At 44.2% G+C, this 20,578-nt stretch overlaps 1 protein-coding gene across 2 annotated transcripts in view; it reads right to left on the bottom strand.

Annotated features, from left to right (window-relative positions):
* The window catches only part of OXSR1 (oxidative stress responsive 1), an 89,325-nt gene that overhangs the window by 49,580 nt on the left and 19,167 nt on the right, over positions 1–20,578 (bottom strand). For both annotated transcript variants that reach the window (XM_021388055.1, XM_021388056.1), the window contains exons 2-3: positions 18,046–18,158; positions 7,046–7,154 (exon numbers count right to left, since the gene is read on the bottom strand). In XM_021388055.1, coding sequence (XP_021243730.1) covers positions 7,046–7,154; positions 18,046–18,158 — 222 coding nt within the window. The remainder of the gene's footprint in view (positions 1–7,045; positions 7,155–18,045; positions 18,159–20,578) is intronic.

The following is a 20,578-nucleotide window of genomic DNA, read 5'->3' as shown; positions in this document are numbered from 1 at the left end:
AAGAAGTCCTAATTGTTCCATTGATTCACTTTCAACAGCAAGCCACCACAAACATCAGCGCTTCCTGCTCCGAGGCCAAAACGCATTTCTTCAACCTCACCTACACCCGTGAGCACGGGTAACAGCATTTAGGAAGCCTGCTCCTAATGTTTTTCCTTAGGAGAGGAGGAAAGCAGCCACGTGACAGCCATCAGCCATCCTGCTTAATGTTTCAGCACACGGGGCTAAGACGTTATAGCGGAAAAGGACAGGAAAACTGGAGCAGTTTAGAGCAAGATTACAGATAAATGCGAGGGTATTACATGGCTGGAATTTTACACGCCCCCAGAGGCAAAAGAAACTCACAGCAGAGCTGGTTGCTGTAGGAACCACATCTTGCATGTTACACTATAACCTCTGTAACAGGACAGATGCAGGAAAAGTTATACGCAAAAAAGCCACCTCCTCCTTTAAATTTGCCTGGCAATCAGCACAAGAAAGCGTGACACTCCAACATTTCCAGCAAAAACGTAATAGTATCTGCATTAAAGTCAGTTTGCCATTTAAAGGCCTGGCACAAAAAGGCTGGGAAACGGTGCTGGAGTGTCTCATTACCCAATTTTCAGAGAATTGAGATCTGCCTCAGATTTAAGGGATACAGATGCTGAACACGATGCTGCATCTTTGTGCGCTGGAAGGCTGCAAGGTTCCTTGCTACTTAAGGCATTTTGGGAGAAGCCAGTGGTTTCGGTGAGCCTGTCACCAGAGCCAAGAATTAAACCTGCATCTTGTCAGCCTTTGACAAACCAAGGAATAAAACACTAAAGGAGGAGGAACAGCTGCTTGGATTGAGCAGGTCTGGGGTTGAAGTACACAGACACAGCAGAAGAACACTAAAGGAAAGGAAAGAACAAGTTATATAAAGCAAAGGAAAAGACACCTACGTAGCTCCCTGAGGCTTCTGCTTTTGGAGTTGTTTCTTAACCCCACTCAAACCACGTCAGCACAGGGGGAGAAAGCCAAGGAAACTTCCACTTCTTGCTCCTTTCTCTCTAGAGTACTTGCATGATGAGTGAGAGAGACAAGATTACGGCAGGAAGCAAGAAAATACAATGAAGGAGGTAAGACAGCCTACTGGTGTTAGGACAGATGTTTAGAGAAGGAATCTGAAGAAAATAAACTGTTTTTCATGCTGTTCTTTTTATGGCCAGGAATGGCGATGCATCTACAAGCCCCACATCCTGTAATCAAATACAGTCCCTACAATCCCATCCTTAATCGCTTGAAATTTATTTGTAGGGACACAAATTAAATTAGAAACCCTCCAGAGGGACTCAGAACAGCGTAGCTCTCTCCTAACAAAATAATTCAACATCAGCACGAGGATTTCTAAGAACCTCTGACTTTGATCTGGCCACTCCTAATTCCAGCACCAAGTTATGACCAGAGATTAAAATGGCAGGAGTAGAACAAGATGTCCCTGGTAGACACCTAGGACTTGGGCAAGCCAGAGCAAAAGGGGGGGCATGGCCAGTGCTAGCCAAGCACTTCGTCACAAAATCAAGATGAAAAGTTGAATTAAAAGGCTGATTAGATAACTCTAAAAACTTTTGGAAAAGGTTTAACTATTTCAACACAACGATCTTCTCAGTAGATTTAATTACAAGCCTTTAAAAAGGCAGAAGATCTAAGAGCCCTATCTGGAAAAAAAATTTCCACATTTTCAAACTGTAATTTTTTCTAAATATGTTTGGAGGTTTCATCTGCTGGTAAGCACAAGAACAAAAGGACAGCTGCTCCTCTTCCTCCTAAAAAGCCAGAGGAGAGCAGGACCAGGCATCAGATAGCTTTAGAAGGCACGATTAAAACTCATGACATGGGAATGCCAACAAGGCAAAGAGCGGGTCAGCAGCTGGCTAGAAATAGCTATTGAAGTTTAGTCTGGAGTAACATTGGACCAAGAGGCCAGGGTGCCAAGTTGACATTGCTAAGCTTAGATCCCTGAAAAACAGTTTCATCATCAGAAATTCAGAGGAAAGGGTCTGCAGTTTCTCCTGAAGGGAACAAGCAGCAGATAGTTCACAAATCTGACTCAGGCCTGTGTTGTCAGATCTGAAAGAGGGCATCAGAGGAACTGGACACCCCAGCACCCCCTTATCGCTACCAGCTGGATATCATCGCAGCCACAATGTATGCAGTCAGGAACATCTATGCTGCTCTTCTGCCTCGGTGTCAAATCAGGCAGTTCTAACAGCTTTCAGCGCTCACTTCCACCAGCCTGACTTGGCCCTGATGTAGATTAGCAGTTCTCACGGGGTACTCCCCAGCAGCTCACCAGAACATGACCTCCTCGCTGCTGACGACGTTCAAAGATGGAATGCAGTATCTTCCACCAACACAGTACTTGCAAAGTGGAGATAAAAAGCTCAGTTTGAGGGACAACGTCATACAGACAATTAAGCTGCCTTGGAGTGCTCTCTCTGGCTGCTCAGATGAGCAGGGCACCTCTATCAGACAAAGCTTCATGGATTGAGGGTACCTTCCCTTGGAGGTGCTTCTAGAACATTCACCCACGTGACAAGGTTAAGTTTCAACACATTGACTGCAATCAGAAAATAAATTAAATGGCACTTACAACAACAGAGACTTACATTTAACATTGCATCGTAGCAATGAGGTCCACGTAAGCAGGCTAAAATTTAAATTACTTTCAGCCTATCAAACACATGCCAGCATAGGTTAAAACTGACGGAAGAGAAATATCAAGATTCTGAACTTTCACCCAGAAAAAATTCAGGGTACAAAACCACAACCAAGATGCATCAGAACAGATTTGATGTGCTAACTTGGATGCAAAAATCTCAGCCCACGCTCTGTGAATGGTTAAATGGAATAAAAAGAGTTAGGCTGCACCTCGTTACATTTTTTTTTCCCCCTTTCAGATTCATAAAACAGCCAAAGCTTTTTCCTGTTGAGAAATTCAGATCATTATTTCTCCCACTGGGTAACAGATGACCACTGAACTAGCCAATCTTCTACTGATAAGCTGAAAGGAATGAAAAGCAGGTCTTAAAGCATCTCTTGTTATATAAATCAACCTCAACCTAAAAACAACTGGAAATAGTTTCATTAAAAGCGAATGGAAAAGTTCCTCAGTCAGAAGGCTCTGACACACAAGCTTCTTAACCCATCCTCAGGACTGTCCTGTAGAACGTGCCTGTAAGATCTAAAATCCAGTTTCTGAAGTACAGCCGTGAAAAAATAGTAAGCTGAAAAAGGATGAAAATTACCTCTCACGGTGTCTTCTTACTGCATAAAAACTGACAAGTTGCCCTCTAAGCGTATTTTAGCAATTCCCCCCAGGCCCCAAATGTTTTGGTTCAAGTGAAAAATCAGTCTTTTATTGCACGACCTTGGTCTTCAACATGTGCAGCAGAGCAAACCAGAGATTTTTGTACCTTAACTACTTGAAGGCAGCTCTCCACTTAAGGCCAAGAGATGCAGAGGGGTCAAATACCACTCTGAATAATGTGGAAGCCTATTCAAAGTGAATATTCAAGACAAACAGGTTGTGCCTCTCCACCAAGAGGACAGTTCTGAAGCTATGATTATTTTCTAGACTTTTTCTGTTCCTTTATGTGGTACTTTGAAAAGATGGTCCAAAGAGCGATGTCTTTTTTCCCCCAACTACACAAAAAAAAGAACCACACACACAAAAATGAGAATGAAAGCAACATTCACAGGTTCAAGAATTAGCCTAATACTGACAGAAAACCACTGCAAAAACGTTCATTTTCTTCAAGGGAGCTGTGTATTCTCCAGAAAAAGGCCAAGAACATTGCTGCTGTACCCCTAAAACGCCATCTTTTGTGTTTGTGAAAGTCTTCCATAGGCACTTCTTACACAACAGCAAAACTGTACTAAATTGGCAAGGGATTCTTTTCTACGTACAATCAGAAATCCCATCTTTAATGATCCGACTGTCACGTGTCCCTCCGAGAAGGTAAGGGGTATTGCTTGATGACACATGAGCACATGGGACATCAAAAACTCTTTAAAGAAGATTCAAGCCAGCACGAAATTTCATCACCCCCAAGAGAACTGCTAAAATACTGAAGAAGATCTTCAAAGATGCATGCTTATGGTCACTGTCAAGCTTTTGGGGAAGAAGCCAACAAGTTTAGCCAGATTTTTCCACATCTTCTGGCATTTTACAGTCTTCAGTATTGAGCCAAGAGCAGAAAAGCCAGAAAAAAAGCCCTTTTTTTTTTTTTTTTTACTTTATTTTTTTTTTAAACGCAAGAGAATTTTTTCAGCTTCCAATTCCCTTTCTCTAGGATGCCAGGAAAATCAAGTCTTCCTGAAGACAGCCTAAGACTTCGGCAACGGTCCTCTTATTATCCCAAACTTAATTCCATTTCTTCTCTTGATGGCAACTTAAACAAGGATTCTGGAAAATATTATGACATCGGATCTAGCATTGCTGATATGGAGTTTTACAATTTTCTCCCTTAAAGAAGTTGTTTCTACAGCACCTGAGAAAATAAACCCAGGAAGTGAGATGCTTCCCTGGCTCTGTGAACTAGGTGGTAACTTGAAATCGCCCCAAGCATTGCAGTTATTTTGTCACCTAGAAGAAGTGGGAAAGCAATCCAGCTCTGAGGAACAATACTATACAAATCAAGCAGCTCCCAACCTGGAAGTCTTGGATGGGAAGCAGAATAAACCCCCTATGATTCAGGTGGAAACTGTTAGAGATCTACTATTCCACCTGGACTGCCAGGTCCATGGGGTCGGACGGGATCCACCCAAGGGTGCTGAGGGAGTGCTGGTGGAGGTGATAGCCAAGCTGCTTTCCATCTTCTATCAGCAATCCTGGTCAGAGAGGTCCCAGAGGACTGGAAGCTTGCCAGCGTGACTCTCACCTACAAGCAGGGTCGTAAAGAGGATCCAGGGAACTACAGGCCTGTCAGCCTGACCTCGGTGCCAGCAAAGGTAATGGAGCAGATCATCTCGAGGGAGACCAGACAGCATGTGGGGGACAACCACATGGACCAGGCCTAGCCAGCATGGGTTCATGAAAGGAAGGTCCTGCTGGACCAGCATGATCTCCTTCCATGATGGAGTGACCTGCTCGGTGGATGAGGGAAAGGCTGCTGACTTAGTCTACCCTACACTTCAGCAAAGCGCCCAACGCTGCCTCCCATAGAAATCCCCTGGAGAAGCTGCAGCCCATGGCTTGGACAGGTACACTCTTTGCTGGGTAAAGAACTGGCTGTATGGCCAGGTCCAGAGAGTGGTGGTGAATGGAGTCACGTGCAGTTGGCAACCCATCACCAGTGGTGTTCCCCAGGGGTGAGTATTGGGGCCTGTCCTGTTCAGTATCTTCACTGGTGACCTGGATGAGGGCATTGAGAGCATCCTCAGTAAGTTTGCAGATGACACCAAGTTGGCGGAAAGTGTCGATCAGCCCTGGGGGTAGCAAGGCCCTACAGAGGGATCTGGACAGGCTGGATCTCTGGGCCGAGTCCAATGGGATGAAGTTCAACAAGACCAAGTGCCAGGTCCTGCACTTTGGCCACAACAACCCCAGGCAACGCTACAGGTTTGGGGCAGAGTGGCTGGAAGACTCTGTAGAGAAAATGGACCTGTGGGTATTGGTTGAGACCAGGCTGAAAATGAGCAGCATGCCCAGGAAGGCCAATCGCATCCTGGCTTGTATCAGAGATAGTGTTGCCAGCAGGACAAGGGAAGTGATCATCCCTTTGTACTCAGCCCTGGTGAGGTCACACCTCAAGTACGGTGTTCAGCATTGGGCCCCTCACTACAAGAAGACACTGAGGCCTTGGTGTGTGTTCACAGAAGGGCAACAGAGCTGTGAAGGGTCTAGAGCACAAGTCTGATGGGGAGCAGCTGAGGGAGCTGTGATTGTTCAATATGGAGAAGAGAGGCTCAGGGGTGACCTTACTGCTCTTTGTAACTACCCAAAGGGAATTTGTGGTGAGGTGGGAGTCAGCCTCTTCTCCCACATAAATAGCAACAGGACTAGAGGAAATGGCCTCAAGTTGCGCCAGAGGAGATTCAGGTTGGACGTTAGGAAATACTTTTCTGAGAGAGTGGTCAGGCACTGGAACAGGCTGCGCAGGGAGGTGGTGGAGTCACCACCCCTGGAGGTGTTCAAGAAACATTTAAATATTGTACTGAGGGACGTGGTTTAATGGGAACTGGTGGTGATAGGTGGACAGTTGGATGGGATGATCTTAAAGGTCTTTCCCAACCTTGGTGATTGCATGATTCTATGATATTACCCTTCCTTTGTAAGGCCACAGACTGGCATTAGAGCAGCGGTTCTGCTTTGAAACGGAAGTGATTTAAATTCCTCACAAGGGCAGCCAACAACTAAGTAAATGAAATCAATAGACTGGCTGGTTACCAACAACCTATCAGCACCATGCAGGTCTCCAACTCCAAGTGAGAAAAGGGCAAGCCATCAGCCCTGCCAGAGGAGTTCCTAACATCACAGTCCCAACTCTAAAGCTAGTGGGAATGGCTGGGCTCAGCGGAGATGGTTACATATATCTCTAATTCAGAAGTTTACCCTAGGCTCATGGAAGAGGACAAAGAAACATTTGTAAATGCGATATGAGAAACAATGTCAGATGCAAAAGTTTTGTTGTTGTTGTTTCTGTTGTTTTGAAGTTTAGGATGGTTTCGACTACTACATCTGTACCCGTGTTCCTTTTGTCAGTGTCTGAAGTCACATCCTTCTGTTTTCAAATACTCAACTGAGTCACTTAGCAATTATATGTATACAAAACAATTCTACAAGATACTGTCAAATTTACAAAATAGGAGTCAAAAAAGACTACCAGTTAGTCATGCAGGTAGGTATTATACAGGCGTACATGAAATGAAAAGCTATTTCTGAGCTGAATGGGTTGAAGTTAAGCATTATCATTCAAGCATGTTAATTCAGAAGTGGGAAGGAAACCTGGGCTGGAAACAAGAGAAAACACTGGTCAACTTTTTACGCCATCTTTCAAGGTATAGAAATTGAACCACTCACCTCCACTAAGTAACTTCATCACCAGCCAAAGCTCATCTTTCACCACAAATGACGTGTAGTAAGATACAATGTTGGGGTGGTGGCACTGACTCATTGCTTGAATTTCTTTCTGCAAAGAAAAATTAAATATTAGCAATTGGACTCAGTGATTATTATTCCCAGAGCACAAAAAATTATCTCCCTCAAAATACAATGTTCAAAGAAGGTGAGAAGGAAAAGCATACCTAGGAGCTGACCACAAAAATGAAAATCCAGAAACTTTTGATACTCAGCCTGCATCATGCCTAGAACCAAACCCAAAGGTATTCTAGGATGCTCTACCTGTCAATCTCTCTAACTAACAGAAAGCAGAAGTGGATTGAAGTCTTCTTGACAAGAGCAACAAAATGATCCTAAACAGTTGCTTTCAGCTACAGCAGAACACCCCTGAAAACTCACCAGTGTTACCTAAGCAGCTTATGCCACCAATTTCTTTCAGTGATCCATTAGACAACAGATGCTTAATCAGTCAAAAACTAGCATTTGGATGCAAAAGGGAAATATTCGCCTCTGGGAAAAAAAGGGTCTCTCATCCCTAATGTTTCTTCTCAGCTTGAAAGCAGATGGCTCAGCTCAATCAGGTTGAGGGCACAAAGGACAGCTATATCTTTTGTTGTACAGGAAGAATAGGGAAAACAGTTTGAAATTAGAAAGTAGTTGGCTACTACAGATAGCGTCCAGTAGTAAATATGTTCAGATATGAAACTGCCTGAGTTTTCACCATGCTTACTCTTGCATTCATGTACAGGTTAAGGATTGAGGTTTCACAAAGGGGGAACAACATCACAGAAAACATTGACCGATTTCTCATTATGCAAGTACTAATAACTACGTTGGACAAAGCCTCACAGTTTCTTGATTGCCCACAGACAAAAACCACCCATTAAGCCAAGCCTGGCACCCTGCACTACCTATCTGGGCATCAGCGCTGCAGCCAGGCAGGTAATCTCAGCCAAGAGCCCCAGTTTGCCTGACTGTAGCCTCTAGCATGACTCACACCTTCCCCGATAACCTGAACTCCTGCTCTTAAAGACATTCCTCCACTGACCACAGACACCACTTTTCACAGCCTTGGACACAAGGGGAAGGAGAGCAAGACCACCTCACAGCCATGCCCTGCTCCCTTCTTCCCAAAGCACCAAAACACAAGAGGATGCTCTGAGGACTCACCCATGCCCAGGAATGCCCCACAGACCCTGTCAGTTCCCCTCCTACCCACGTACGAGGTTCCACTTTTGACTAAATACAGCATAAGTGCACACACACTGCTTCCCCGGGGCACGCAGCTTGAAGTCACAGCTACGCAGAAACACACTGGTATCGATTTATCCAGTTTAATGCTGCTTTCCAGAGTAGGTGTATTTGAGGAATCAAGATGCAGTTGGTTCCTCTTTCAGCTCCCCCAGCAGAAGCACCAACTTTCCAGGAAGTTCCAATAAGAAGATTAAAACAAGAATCCTAAACAGGAAGGGATATTTGAAGAGCAGGGGAGTAAGCCATTGAAGTCAGGATAGCATACACGATGACTTAAAAACCACTCTGTGAAAATAAATACAGCCTGAAATAATATCCTCTGCTTATTCGGACTGCTCTAGCTCTCTTCCCTGCAAACACTTGCTCGTGTCAAGCCGTTTTTCAAAAAAGGAAATAAATCAGCACCTTCAGAGTTTTCTAATGCCTTTCAGTTAGAGGAAAACCCCTCGACATACAAAGTTGGCAATAAAAAAGCCGCTTTATTTTCCTTGCTTCCAGTTTCTGCCAGGGGATGGGTGAGAGCTGGGGACCTGGATGAACACAGGTCAGATTCAGTGACTGCTCCGTGCCCTCTGCCATAGCTCTTGCACAAAACCTGGTTGCTTAGGAAGCTGTCTGCAAGCACCCATTGCAACGCCACTGATTTGTGCAACCTCTCCAAACTCAGCTTATTGAGCTCAGAGTTTTACACTCATTTGCTTATCCTGGCATCACATCAGACTTGCTCAATGCACTGGACTGGACCCCTTGGGAATCCATAAACCTGACACAGCCTTTGTCCTTGCACCCGGAATTACCATTTGATCTAAAGCGTTAATTTAATTTTAAAACTTTTATTTTTTTTTAACATGCATGCAAATGTTTAACATTTGACAATTAGAAAAACACGTTCACAAATGGCACCAGAGGAAAAAAAAAAACAGGTGGAAAGAAGCAAGCAGGACGCTGCTTTCTAGTCCTCGTATCGGCCAGCCCTTCCCCAAGGCCAAGATTCTCAGAAATGGTCTAGAGTCACTGGTTTTAATCTTATCTCAGTTAAACCTCTCAAAATATTTTGAACAGGCACCCTGGGAGATCACGAGAGTAGTTAAAAAACATACACATATGTTACATACTTTATAGACATTAGTGTATCCCACTGCAGTTCAGGAGACAGCAAGATAAAGCCTGGACCGAGTTTATTTAACAAACTAGGTCTGGATCAGGTCTTTGCCATGCAGTCAGTTCTGTATTACACCATTTTGCAGCGATTCTGTGATATTTTGTAACTATTTTATTATTTTCCATGAACTTCCTCTCTTGCTCATTACCACACTCTGCTCCCCAGGCTGGAAATAACAACTGAAATGAAAAAAAAGTTACATTTGTCACAGGCTGTAGTGCACAAAAAGGAAGAGGGAAAATAAACCATAGTAAGCTTTATCCAAGGGACAAAACACCATCAGCTAGTGGATGTGCAGTGGCAGATCAAGCCAGTTCTTGGCATAGCAAGGCTCTGAATAATTAACTACATCCTGGCCCCCAGGTTCCAGTGTTTTCTCACTATTACCAGTAAGGAATAACCACAGAACTGCTGGAAGGGACCTCAACAGACCATCGAGTCCAACCCCCTGCTAAAGCAGTTCCCTGCAGCAGGGCACACAGGTAGGTGTCCAGGCAGTTCTTGAGTATCTGCAGAAAAGGAGATCCCACAACCTCTTGGTGCAGGCTGTTCCAGTGCTCTGTCACTCCGACAGTGAAGAAGTTCTTCCTTGTGTTAGTACAGAACTTGCTGTGTTCCAGTTTCTGCCCATTGCCCCTCATTCTACCGCTGCCTGCCACCAGCAAGAATCCGCATACATTGCTTGGAATGAGCGTGGCGAATCACAGCGGGCTCTGTGGTTAGAACGCTTCCTGGAATAATTGAAACCAGTTTTGTCTTGTATACAAATCCGTGTTTCAGCACTACAAACACAAGGACTGAAGTGCTGTAGCCAAGGGATCCTAGTCAAGGATGACTGGGGAGCTCTGCTCTAAAGTTACTTACAGAAAGAGAAGGAGGGGATGGAATGTAGCAATGGTCCTTCGGGGTGCGGGAAGCACAGCTCCAATACTGGGGCCAAAGCTTTTCAGAGAGCTCGCAGCAGAACTGCTCTTCAAACACTACAAAGCAGTATCAGTTCCCCTTCCCATCTCCTGCTCAAAGGCGTTGCCATCCTCAAATCACGCCAAGAAAGAGCTCAATTATTGCCGCGTTGCCCTCACTTTCGCTAGCATCTAAACTCTGGTGGAAAACTAATAAAATTCTCATCAGTTATTACACACCTGACGTAACGTCAGTGCTAAACGCTGGATATTTATTGGGGCTGCCATACACAAGTTTTGAAGTAGAAATGTTTTATTCCTGCTCATGGGTACCGGCTCCTCAAACTAGCTGCAGCTCCTGGTAGACAGATCTTCCAGCCAGTTGCTTACACACATACACACCCCATGCTAAATCCCTCCAGTTACGAGACACAGCCTCACTGCCAATTCCCCATTTCAAGATCCATAAATTTGACTGCCTTCTGCTGAGCCATGGAGAACAAATTACTGATAAAAACATGCCTAGACACAGGCTATGGTTTGGAGATGGTTACACGCTCACCCTAGGCTAGATATTAAAAATAACTGTACTGTCAAATAGACTGGGGTTAGCTATAAAGGCCCCCACGTCTTCCATTAAGGGTTCTAATGAATGTTTTCAGTGCTTCTGCAGGCAATGAGGGAAGCACTTCAAGGCTTCTGAAACACTAATACAACTGCTGTAAAGTATAATTTACAATAATAGGAAACCTATTTATCTCAGAGTAGGGTCAGTTAGACACGCTTCTGGAGATCTGCTGTTTTGGAAGTACATTCGGTTTCCCCTCTGAAGTTTGAGTCAACAAGAGCAGAGATACAAAGCAGGTGGAGCTGCATACAAGCTGCTGGCTGAACCTTTTTCACTGCTATTTTCTGTTCACATTATCACCTTCTTTTCTCCATGCTTATCTGCCCCTGAGGCACATTACAAAGACACTTGCTCTCAACTACAAGGACAAAAATCTTGCTTTATTTGGTTTTACTTCTCCATGTCGACACGAACTCAATAGACAGAACACAAGCAGTACAAGCAATCCGCTTTTACGTGGGTACCTGCAAGTTTAGAGGAATCCAGAAAGCTGTCGGCTCGGCTATCCCACACAAAGGCAATCACGACACAAGAGAATGGGGTAGGAAGGAAAGTGGAAATCAAAGCAGGTCAGATGTAAGCTCTTCCCTGAATACATCAATGCTCCAGCTTTGGATGGCAAAGTACTTCCCCCCAGCTGAAATTTCAAGGCACAAGGCAATAAATTCTTCTTCGTCCTTTGGAAGCGGGATTAAGAACTCTGGTTCTATAGGCAGATATAACCATCAAGCTTTGCTTTAAGTTAAATTCTAGTGGTTTTATTTAAAGGCTATGAAATTGAGAATATCGATTCATTCCCATTTTAAATATCAGCATAAGAAAATGGGATGTTCTATCACCTTACGAATCATTATTTGAAGGAGATGAGGAAGAAGCACAGAGCTCAAAATCTGAGCTTCTGATACAAATTCCCTGTCCAGATTATTCAGTTCAATTCCTTACCTCAAGACATGGAGAGTGACTGGCACAACTAAAGAGGGATTAGATCAGCCCATCCAGAGCAACAGAGGAAACTATTGCACACCTACTTCTGAAATGGATAAGAAGTCTTCATAAAGAATTTAATCTTAGGTGATGGGAAGCAAACTATTGCTGCGACAAGTTGTCCAGGAAACAGCATCAACCAGTACATTCATTAAGATTTCTGTGGTTGCTGCTCTGGTAACTCTACAATCAAGCAGTACAACAGCTTCAAATCTCCTGTACAACTGCAGCCTCACCGTGCAAGAAACACATAGCAGCATACTGAATAACCATGCAGAGGCCATCTATTGTAAGTCAGACTGTCTAGCACTGACACTTGAGGACTTTTTTCCTCCCCTTGGAGTTAAGTGTAAAGGTCCCGAGGACTGAAGTGGAACTATGATGGCAATTCCCATAAGATGAAAGACACGGATGAAGTCTGTACGTCTACAGCAGTCTGCTCCTTTGTTCCCATCAACCTTGTGGTCGAGTTAATCCACTTGTAGGAACCGCTGTCAGATCAAAGTCAGTTCAATATCCTGTCCAAGTCTTCAAAAGAAGGTGTAAAACCCTATAACAAGCAGTTACAGATTTATCTGCCCAGAGGGGAGACTTCTGACTAAGCCCAGGCAGTTAACAGTTGGCTGATGCTTTAAACCAGGGGAGCTCATAATCCTTTTTTTAAATCCTATCTAATTTAACCTTCTCAACTATAGGTTGATTTATTTAATCTCATGCAATGTTTGATCTCCATATTACTGGCAGCAAGCTCCCCAGGCCAATTCCATGAAATTCAAAAGGACATATATTCCCATTGTAGTTAGATTTGTTACCCTCAGCTTCCTTACCCTCTGACCACAGGAGTGGAAGGAAGTAGTACACTCACTTCTCTCCTTTTATGTACAAAACCTGTCACGTTCATCTCTGGACTCTGGCCACGTCTCCCAAACTTGTCCTCTTACTGAATCACTCTGGGAACTGCAGAGGCAGCAGCGCTCCCTCAGTTGAGAACGACCAATCTGAAACAGCTCTGTGGAGAAGGACCTGGGTGTTCTGGTGGACAACAGGTTGGCCAAGAGCCAGCAGTGTGCCCTTGTGACCAAGAAGACCAATGGACTCGTGGGGTGCATTACAAAGAGCACGGCCAGCAGGTTGAGGGAGGTGATCCTCCCCCTCTACTCTGCCCTGGTGAGGCCGCATTTAGACTACAGTGTCCAGTTCTGGGCTCCTCAGTTCAGAAAAGACACGGATCTCCTAGAGTCCACCATAGGGCCACAAAGACAATGAAGGCCCTGGAGCATCTCCTGAATGAGGAAAGGCCGAGTAACCTGGGTCTGTTCAGCCTGGGGAAAAGAAGACTGAGGGGGAATCTGATGAACATTAATAAATATCTAAAGGGAAGTGGGAGGCAAATGGATGAGGCCAGGCTCTTCTCAGTGATATGTAGCTATAGGTCAAGAAGTAATGGCCTAACACTTGAACATAGGAATTTCCATACTAACATGCGGAAGACCTTTACGGTAAGGTGATGGAGCACTGGAACAGGCTGCCCAGAGAGGTTGTGGAGTTTCCTTCTACAGAGATATTCAAGACCCATCTGAACATAGAATCATGGAATCATAGAGTTGCTCAGGTTGGAAAAGACCTTCAAGATCATCAAGTCCAACCACAACTTGACCATACTGCTCTAACTAACAACCCACCGCTAGATCATGTCCCCGAGCACCACATCCAGACGATTTTTAAACACATTCAGGGATGGTGACTCAACCATCTCCCTGGGGAGCCTATTCCAGTGCTTAACAACCTCTTCTGTAAAGAAGTTTTTCCTGATATCTAACCAAAACCTCCCCTGGCATCTACCTGTATGACCTATTATAGAGTACCATCTGCTTAAGCAGGGGGGTTGGACTCCATCTCTTAAGGTCCCTTCCAACCCCTACGATTCCATCATTCTGTGAAATACCCCATTGCTTACATTCCCCTTTGCTATTCAACATTCTCACCAACTGCTAAACAGAGAGAAATCCTATTATCTGCTTCTCCAAAGGCAAAGAAAAATCCACGTGGATGAAAGAAAGCCAACTCTGCTTTAATTGTACGAAAATGAAGCTGAGCCTGACAGACACAGAAGAAATTTAAGGCCTTTAAGATCAATAATTCTTCACAAGTAAACATCTACATAAGAACAAAGCTTGAAGCACAGTTATTTTGAGGCAGCTATTATGCCACTGTGCTTCAAGGAAAAGCAACTGCAGTAACTACATTCCATATAGAAAAGTACAGGGAAGAGCAACACAGCAGGGAACAACATTCAGCTGTGAAATACAACATGAGCTGGCTGTTTTCAGCAAACTTAAGTAGCATTTCATCTACTGTGGGTTGCAAGACAAGTAAGAAGTGGAACTGAAATAACAACTAGACGAGTCCCAAGACTAGTAGCAGACTGATGATCACCATATTTGACCAGCTCTCCTTACACACTGCTTCCCAGTCACACTGGTGAGCAGGAATCATAATAAGCTGTATTGTACTTCCAGATGAACGTCATAGGCCTTCTAGGAAAGATCTGTGAACATCCAGTGTACAGGAGGAAAGAAAAAGAAAGAAATCAAGTATTAAAATCAATTCCTGACTAGTATTACCTGATTTGGTAGCTGGGCTAGAAAGAACCACATCTCTAAATAGCATTATGCCTCCCAGTCTGTGCTCATTACAGCAATTATCACTCCATCTGAAGACCTGAATGGCCTCAACTTGGCTTGCTCAGTGCAACAAAATCACTCCTTCCTAAAACTGCTCCTTTCCATACACTCTAACAGAAAGAAATCAATCCACTGCAGTAACCTACAGTGTCATGTAGTGTTTGCAAAGCATGCAGGTTATCCCTGACTGCCCACGCTGCTTGAGTGTACGTGGAGATACCAGGAACAAAATCAATACCTTTAATCAGTCAAGTCTTACTATTAGACCAGCTTAATCACTCTAGGCGAGGCATCTCCACAAGCTAGGAGGTGCTCCTATATTCCCTTGTCACCAGACACCTCTGAAGCACTGTAGAATTACAAGAAAAAAAAAAAAACCACCAGATTTGAAGTCAGATTTTCTCCTTTCTACATCACTGTCTGATGGCTGGGCACTGCCGTAACATGAGAGCATTGATTTACTGCCTGAGGGACAGAACAAAGTTTCCTATAAGCTGACTATTGTGCTCGGATACCTTCACTGCAAGAGAAGGATAATGGATCTAATAAAAGCCCAAGTTCATGCTTTTAACAGCATTAGGAGAGAAGAGAAAGCAAGGAAGGAGCGCACCACTAGAACGGACTCAACATATTTCTCTTTGCGCTTGCTTCTTAAAAGTGTACTCCACAAGGGCTCCCGTTCATGGGCTATGGAGAAAAAAAAATTATCCTGCAATAACAAATGGTTGCTCAGAAAAAGGTAATTAAACAGATCTAGGAAACTGCCACAAAGGGAGACTACAAGACTGAAAACCTTGAAAATATTTACTCTGGAGGAGAAGCAAACATGGAGATGAGATCGGGAGCTTCCATCTTTTTGACTCTTGCACTGAGAAACAACATCCAATAAGCTGAAATTCAAAACAAATCAAGGGAAAAGGCTCTTTCCCACAAAACACACCCACCTTGGTGACCCCTGCCCCAGGAAGCTACAGCAGCTCAAAAACATTTTCCTCCGACCACCCTGCCATGATTTTAAGTCACCACGGTTGCATTTTTGATAAATTTTCAAAAATCATTAAGAGATCAGTTTAAATCTGGATACATAAGAGCTCTTACATGTCAGAACAAGAACTTGTTCAGCGAGAGATTATCCCTAAATTGCCCAGAGCTCGAATCTTGCATTTTCTTCTGAAATATCAGGCACTAATCACTCACCTGTGTTTCTCAAATCAAGTTTCTAGAAGGGCTACGGTCTTTGGCAGCACAACTAAAGACGTGGCACAGAGGCTTATTTCAAAGATCAGATCAAGAATTTGTCTTCTGAGGTATGTGGAAACAGAGAATCAGTCAGACTACCACATGGGAGTGAAAAAGAAGGAGCTGACCTTCTGAAGGAGCTGTATGATGCTGTTAGAATAAAACCATGCTGAATCACACCGAAGAAACGTGACATCTGAGAAGAGATCGACTGGTTTTGGTTGGAGGGCTACTTACCATTGGGTTCTCTTCACTTTTGCACATCTCACTGTTAAAGAGGTTATTTTTACAGGCCATGCCCAAGTTTGCTGTTGGAGCCATGTAGCACGTGTGTGTTGACTATAAAAAGCTACTAGGCAAGTCATGAAGAGTCTGACAAGCAGGTACAGAAAGACCTGCCTTCATCCCAGACATTAGCAAACACTACGTTGAGACATAAATGTCTGCCTTCACAACAGACCTACAAAGAAGCATGCAGAAGGATCCGCACTGGATCTGGTAACAAAACTGGAAACTGAGACCTGACAAGAGCCATTCATTGCAGTCCTACCATAACAAGAAAAATCATTGTGAGCAACAGGTCAACTAGAGATTTAAAATATGCAATTAGACATACTTATCTAAAATTACATGCCAAGTCTCTGCAGCGTATCTTTCAGAACCTAACCCTTTTAGCTGGAACTGGCTATTACTCAAACACTAACAATCTCAATTAGTAGATTGTGACAGTTCTGTTTGGCACTCTTCTGAGGCACAGAAGTAGGGATAAGCCACATAAAGGACTTGAAAAGAGTACCAAGGGACAGTACTCGAGACAGAAAAACTGACTGTGAAAAGGGAAGCAATCTACAACCCCCATGCTAACAAGAGTTGCAAGAGAGTTTGAATGCAGGTCACCTTAAGAGAGAGTCCTACACAGAGTCCTTCACAGGCACATTAAAACGTGACAGCTTGAAGGGAGCCTTTCCTCTTTACAAGAGCATATTTGCAGATACCTATGATGATAAAAACAGCATTAGTCACTGTATGGAAACTGGAAGCGTAGTTCAAGTGACTTGCTGAGAATTACACATGGGTAGAACTAGCCAGGACACCTGCATTCTGTCTCTGTTCTACTTTCCCACTGCGATCACCAAAATCAGCATCTGGGTTAACACTACAGAAGCTGTGAGGATGCAAACGGAAAGACAGGAAGGATTAAGAAATTCCTGGAGAGTTGCTTTAATAGGAAAGGTGGTATAAGACCTTTTCCCTGCCTCTCCTCAGACCCTGCTGATCACTATTTACTATGGAAAGTTTTATCCAAGAGATCTTTCACAGCTTCAGTGTGGACACCGTGTTCATAAGAATGCCTCTCTCTGGCTGGCTTAAACCCAGGCACCTTCTACATGTGAGATGAACGTGAAGGCAGCTGCACTAGAAACACCAGCTCTCACACATAGCATAGCAGGAAAATCCCATCAACATACAAGCCTAATAACAGAAAGCAAATTTTAGTTACCATGGCTACGTGTCTGAAGTTATTTTCCATTGAGAAAATCTTCAGAGGCACACATCAGAAGAAAAGTACAGACTCCTCCAGATCTGTAACTCTATCTCCTGTCCTGAACTGAGAATCAGTGAGTGTTTCCACGTGGCAGCCTGTAATACATCAGGGATCCCTCAACCGACATCAATACTATCAACAGATTAGGAAATAAAGCCAGTTTATTCAGTTTCCCTCTTGACAGGTGAAGGAGAGAATGTAAAGAACTACAGGACAGGAAGAGAAAGCAAAAACCACTCCCCTAAATCATAAAGTTTCCAGAAGCACTTAGCTCTCACTGCACAGCTCTTGCGCAGGCAGCTGAGCTTTACACTTGCACATTCAAAACAAAGGGATTACACAGAGTGCTTAGCTCTAAACAGCAGCTTGAAGTTCTCCAACAATTGATCTTTTTAACATTTTCTTAAGGACCGTGTCCCACAGCCAGAGCAATCGGACTGCCTCCAGCAAAATCAGCCAGGTCCTCTCTCACCACCTCAAGAGAGGTCCTTTAAAGGCACTCGGCAAGCAAACAGATGATGTGAGCTGAAACACAATTTGCCAGACCGTTTGGGTTGCATACCAGGAGTTCATCCATGCTCGTCTGACACTTCTCAAGATTGATCCGTTTAATTGCCACCTTCTCCTTCTTTGGAACACAGAAGGCTGCCTGCACCACAGCTGTCGCTCCGCTCCCTGTGGGTGGGAGAAAGAGATGGTTAACATCATCCTACAGGACTCCTGCAGGAAGGAAGGGAGGTCAGACAACAAAGTGACAAGTGCCCGTTACTAGAGACAGCAGAGCCAGGTGACAACCCAGGGAAGCCCACCCATAGGCACCGACCCCCTTGGACTCCATGCAACTCAACAGCACTGCTGCTGCATCTAAGAGCTGGGCTAACCCAGCACAAACAAGGGGTCTTCATGAGGAACCATTACAGCTATGCAGAAAAAAAAAAAAAAAATTGCTCCAGTTTACTTCTAACAGAGGGCTGATTCTTTTAAAAGAAAAGCCACTGAGGTCATGCTTTTAACCTGATGTGTTCACCCCGGGTGTTGAAACAAGCCATACTCTTTGCTACCAGCACTAATGACATTTTTCAAATAGTTGTATGTACTAATTCTCTTTACAGCTCCCCTCTTGTTTTATGCAACAGCACGAGGCAGGCTTCGTTCAAGCCTGTTCAGCTCCAGTTTTCAGCTAGTGGCACAATACTTTGGTATTTGGGTCGAAAACCTCAACCAAAGAACATTTAAATTCAAACAGGGAGAAAACGCTGTCATTTGAAGCCGTTCAAACTGGTAAAAGCAGGCACAGAAGTTCTGCATTTAAACAGCTCAGCAATATCATATCCCTTGTTATCAAAAGGAGCGTGCAACAGTGAGATTTAAACCACCAAAGTGATTACAGACTGTATTTAAGGGCCCCTGGAAAGAGCTGCAATGTTTGCATCTTAGCAGTAGGACACCTCGTTGCTTTGCTTTCTACCTTGATCTCGATTCGTCACATTTGCACTGGAAAGGAATCAATTCCAGAGTAAGAAAAGCAGTCGGATAAGTGAGAAAAAGCTCAAGAATTTCCTATTGCCAGCATTTTATGAAAATGCCATTAAAAAAAAACACAGACATCGTGTTCATGAAATAACACAGTTCATTGTGTTCATGTTTTGAACACGCTTGGGATAATGGAGAACATCCATTCTGCATTTTGGCATAACACACTTGTTTTAGGAGGTTCTCCCATTTTAGCACCGTACAACCTACCTCCTGATTCTTCAATACAGATCAACCACGACACTTCTGCAAAGAACCTTTCTAGGACATTCAGATAAAGCAGGGGCAAAAGCTGGCAGTCTCCATGCAAAGGCTAAGGAAGCTCTCTGCAGCAAACATCTCCCAGCAAGAGACACCAACTCACAGCCAAACTCAAATACTAAGCGCCAGGTTGGAGGCAGAAATTGAAATCCAGTCTTAAAAGAAAACCTGTTCCATCCAAAGTCGCACTGGAACAAGAGTGAAAGCTCTGAACTTGCTCCTCTCATCTTCAACCAGCACCAGCTCGCAGGAGTTTCGCTTCACTTCATGTTGTTGCAAGCAGACTCTGGGCAATAGCTCCAGCTTGCCAGTTATTTGCTGCACCTAAGAGCTTCCATTCTAAAGGCAGAAAGCAGCAGAGTGCAGAACACAAAACAGTAGGGCTGCTCAAGCTGAACTGTTTCATGAACCGAATGGGGCTTTCAGAAGTTCAAGACTATTTGTTACTCATAACTCTTTTAATTCTCAGGGACTATTCCCAGCAGAGCGCGAAACAAAGCTACCAGGAGATGCTCAGGGGGAAGAAAAGCACAACAGGGGCAAGAATAGTTACCAGGAGCTTTGACAGTGAAGCCTGAGCACACATAAGGACTTCTGAGCAAAGGATAGAGATGATAGAAGAAATCCAGGAGTTTTAGACAAGGGGTTTGCTAGACTGCCAGCAGCAGGACTGCAACACATGTAACATTAAATATGCAGCAACTGTCCCAAAGCAAGCCTTATGCTTGCATTTCATCATACTGCAAGTCTCCCTGCAGCAACAGACTTACGGAAGTCAGAACAAAAGAAGTAAACATTTGTAACTGTTATTCCTTAAGAAAGTGAGATCCCAGAAGAATCACAGAATCATCATAGAATGGCCTGGGTTGAAAAGGACCTCAATGATCATTGAGTTTCAACCCCCCTGCTGAGTGCAGGGTCGCCAACCACTAGACCAGGCTGCCCAGAGCCACATCCAGCCTGGCCTTGAATGCCTCCAGGGACGGGGCATCCACAACCTCCCTGGGCAACCTGTTCCAGTGCATCACCACCCTCTGAGTGAAAAACTTCCTCCTAATATCTAACCTAAACCTCCCCTGTCTCAGTTTAAAACCATTCCCCTTTGTCCTACCGCTATCCACCCTCGTGAACAATCATTCCCCCTCCTGTTTATACGCTCCCTTCAAGTATTGGAAGGCCACAATGAGGTCTCCCCGGAGCCTTCTCTTCTCCAAACTAAACAAGCCCAGTTCCCTCAACCTTTCCTCAAAGGAGAGGTGCTCCAGCCCTCTGATCATCTTGGTGGCCTCCTCTGAACTCGT

This window comes from Numida meleagris, chromosome 2 (assembly GCF_002078875.1).
Source record: "Numida meleagris isolate 19003 breed g44 Domestic line chromosome 2, NumMel1.0, whole genome shotgun sequence".
Lineage (NCBI taxonomy): Eukaryota > Metazoa > Chordata > Aves > Galliformes > Numididae > Numida > Numida meleagris.
The sequence above is the reverse complement of the archived record's forward strand: the minus strand, read 5'-3'. Positions and strand labels throughout refer to the sequence as shown.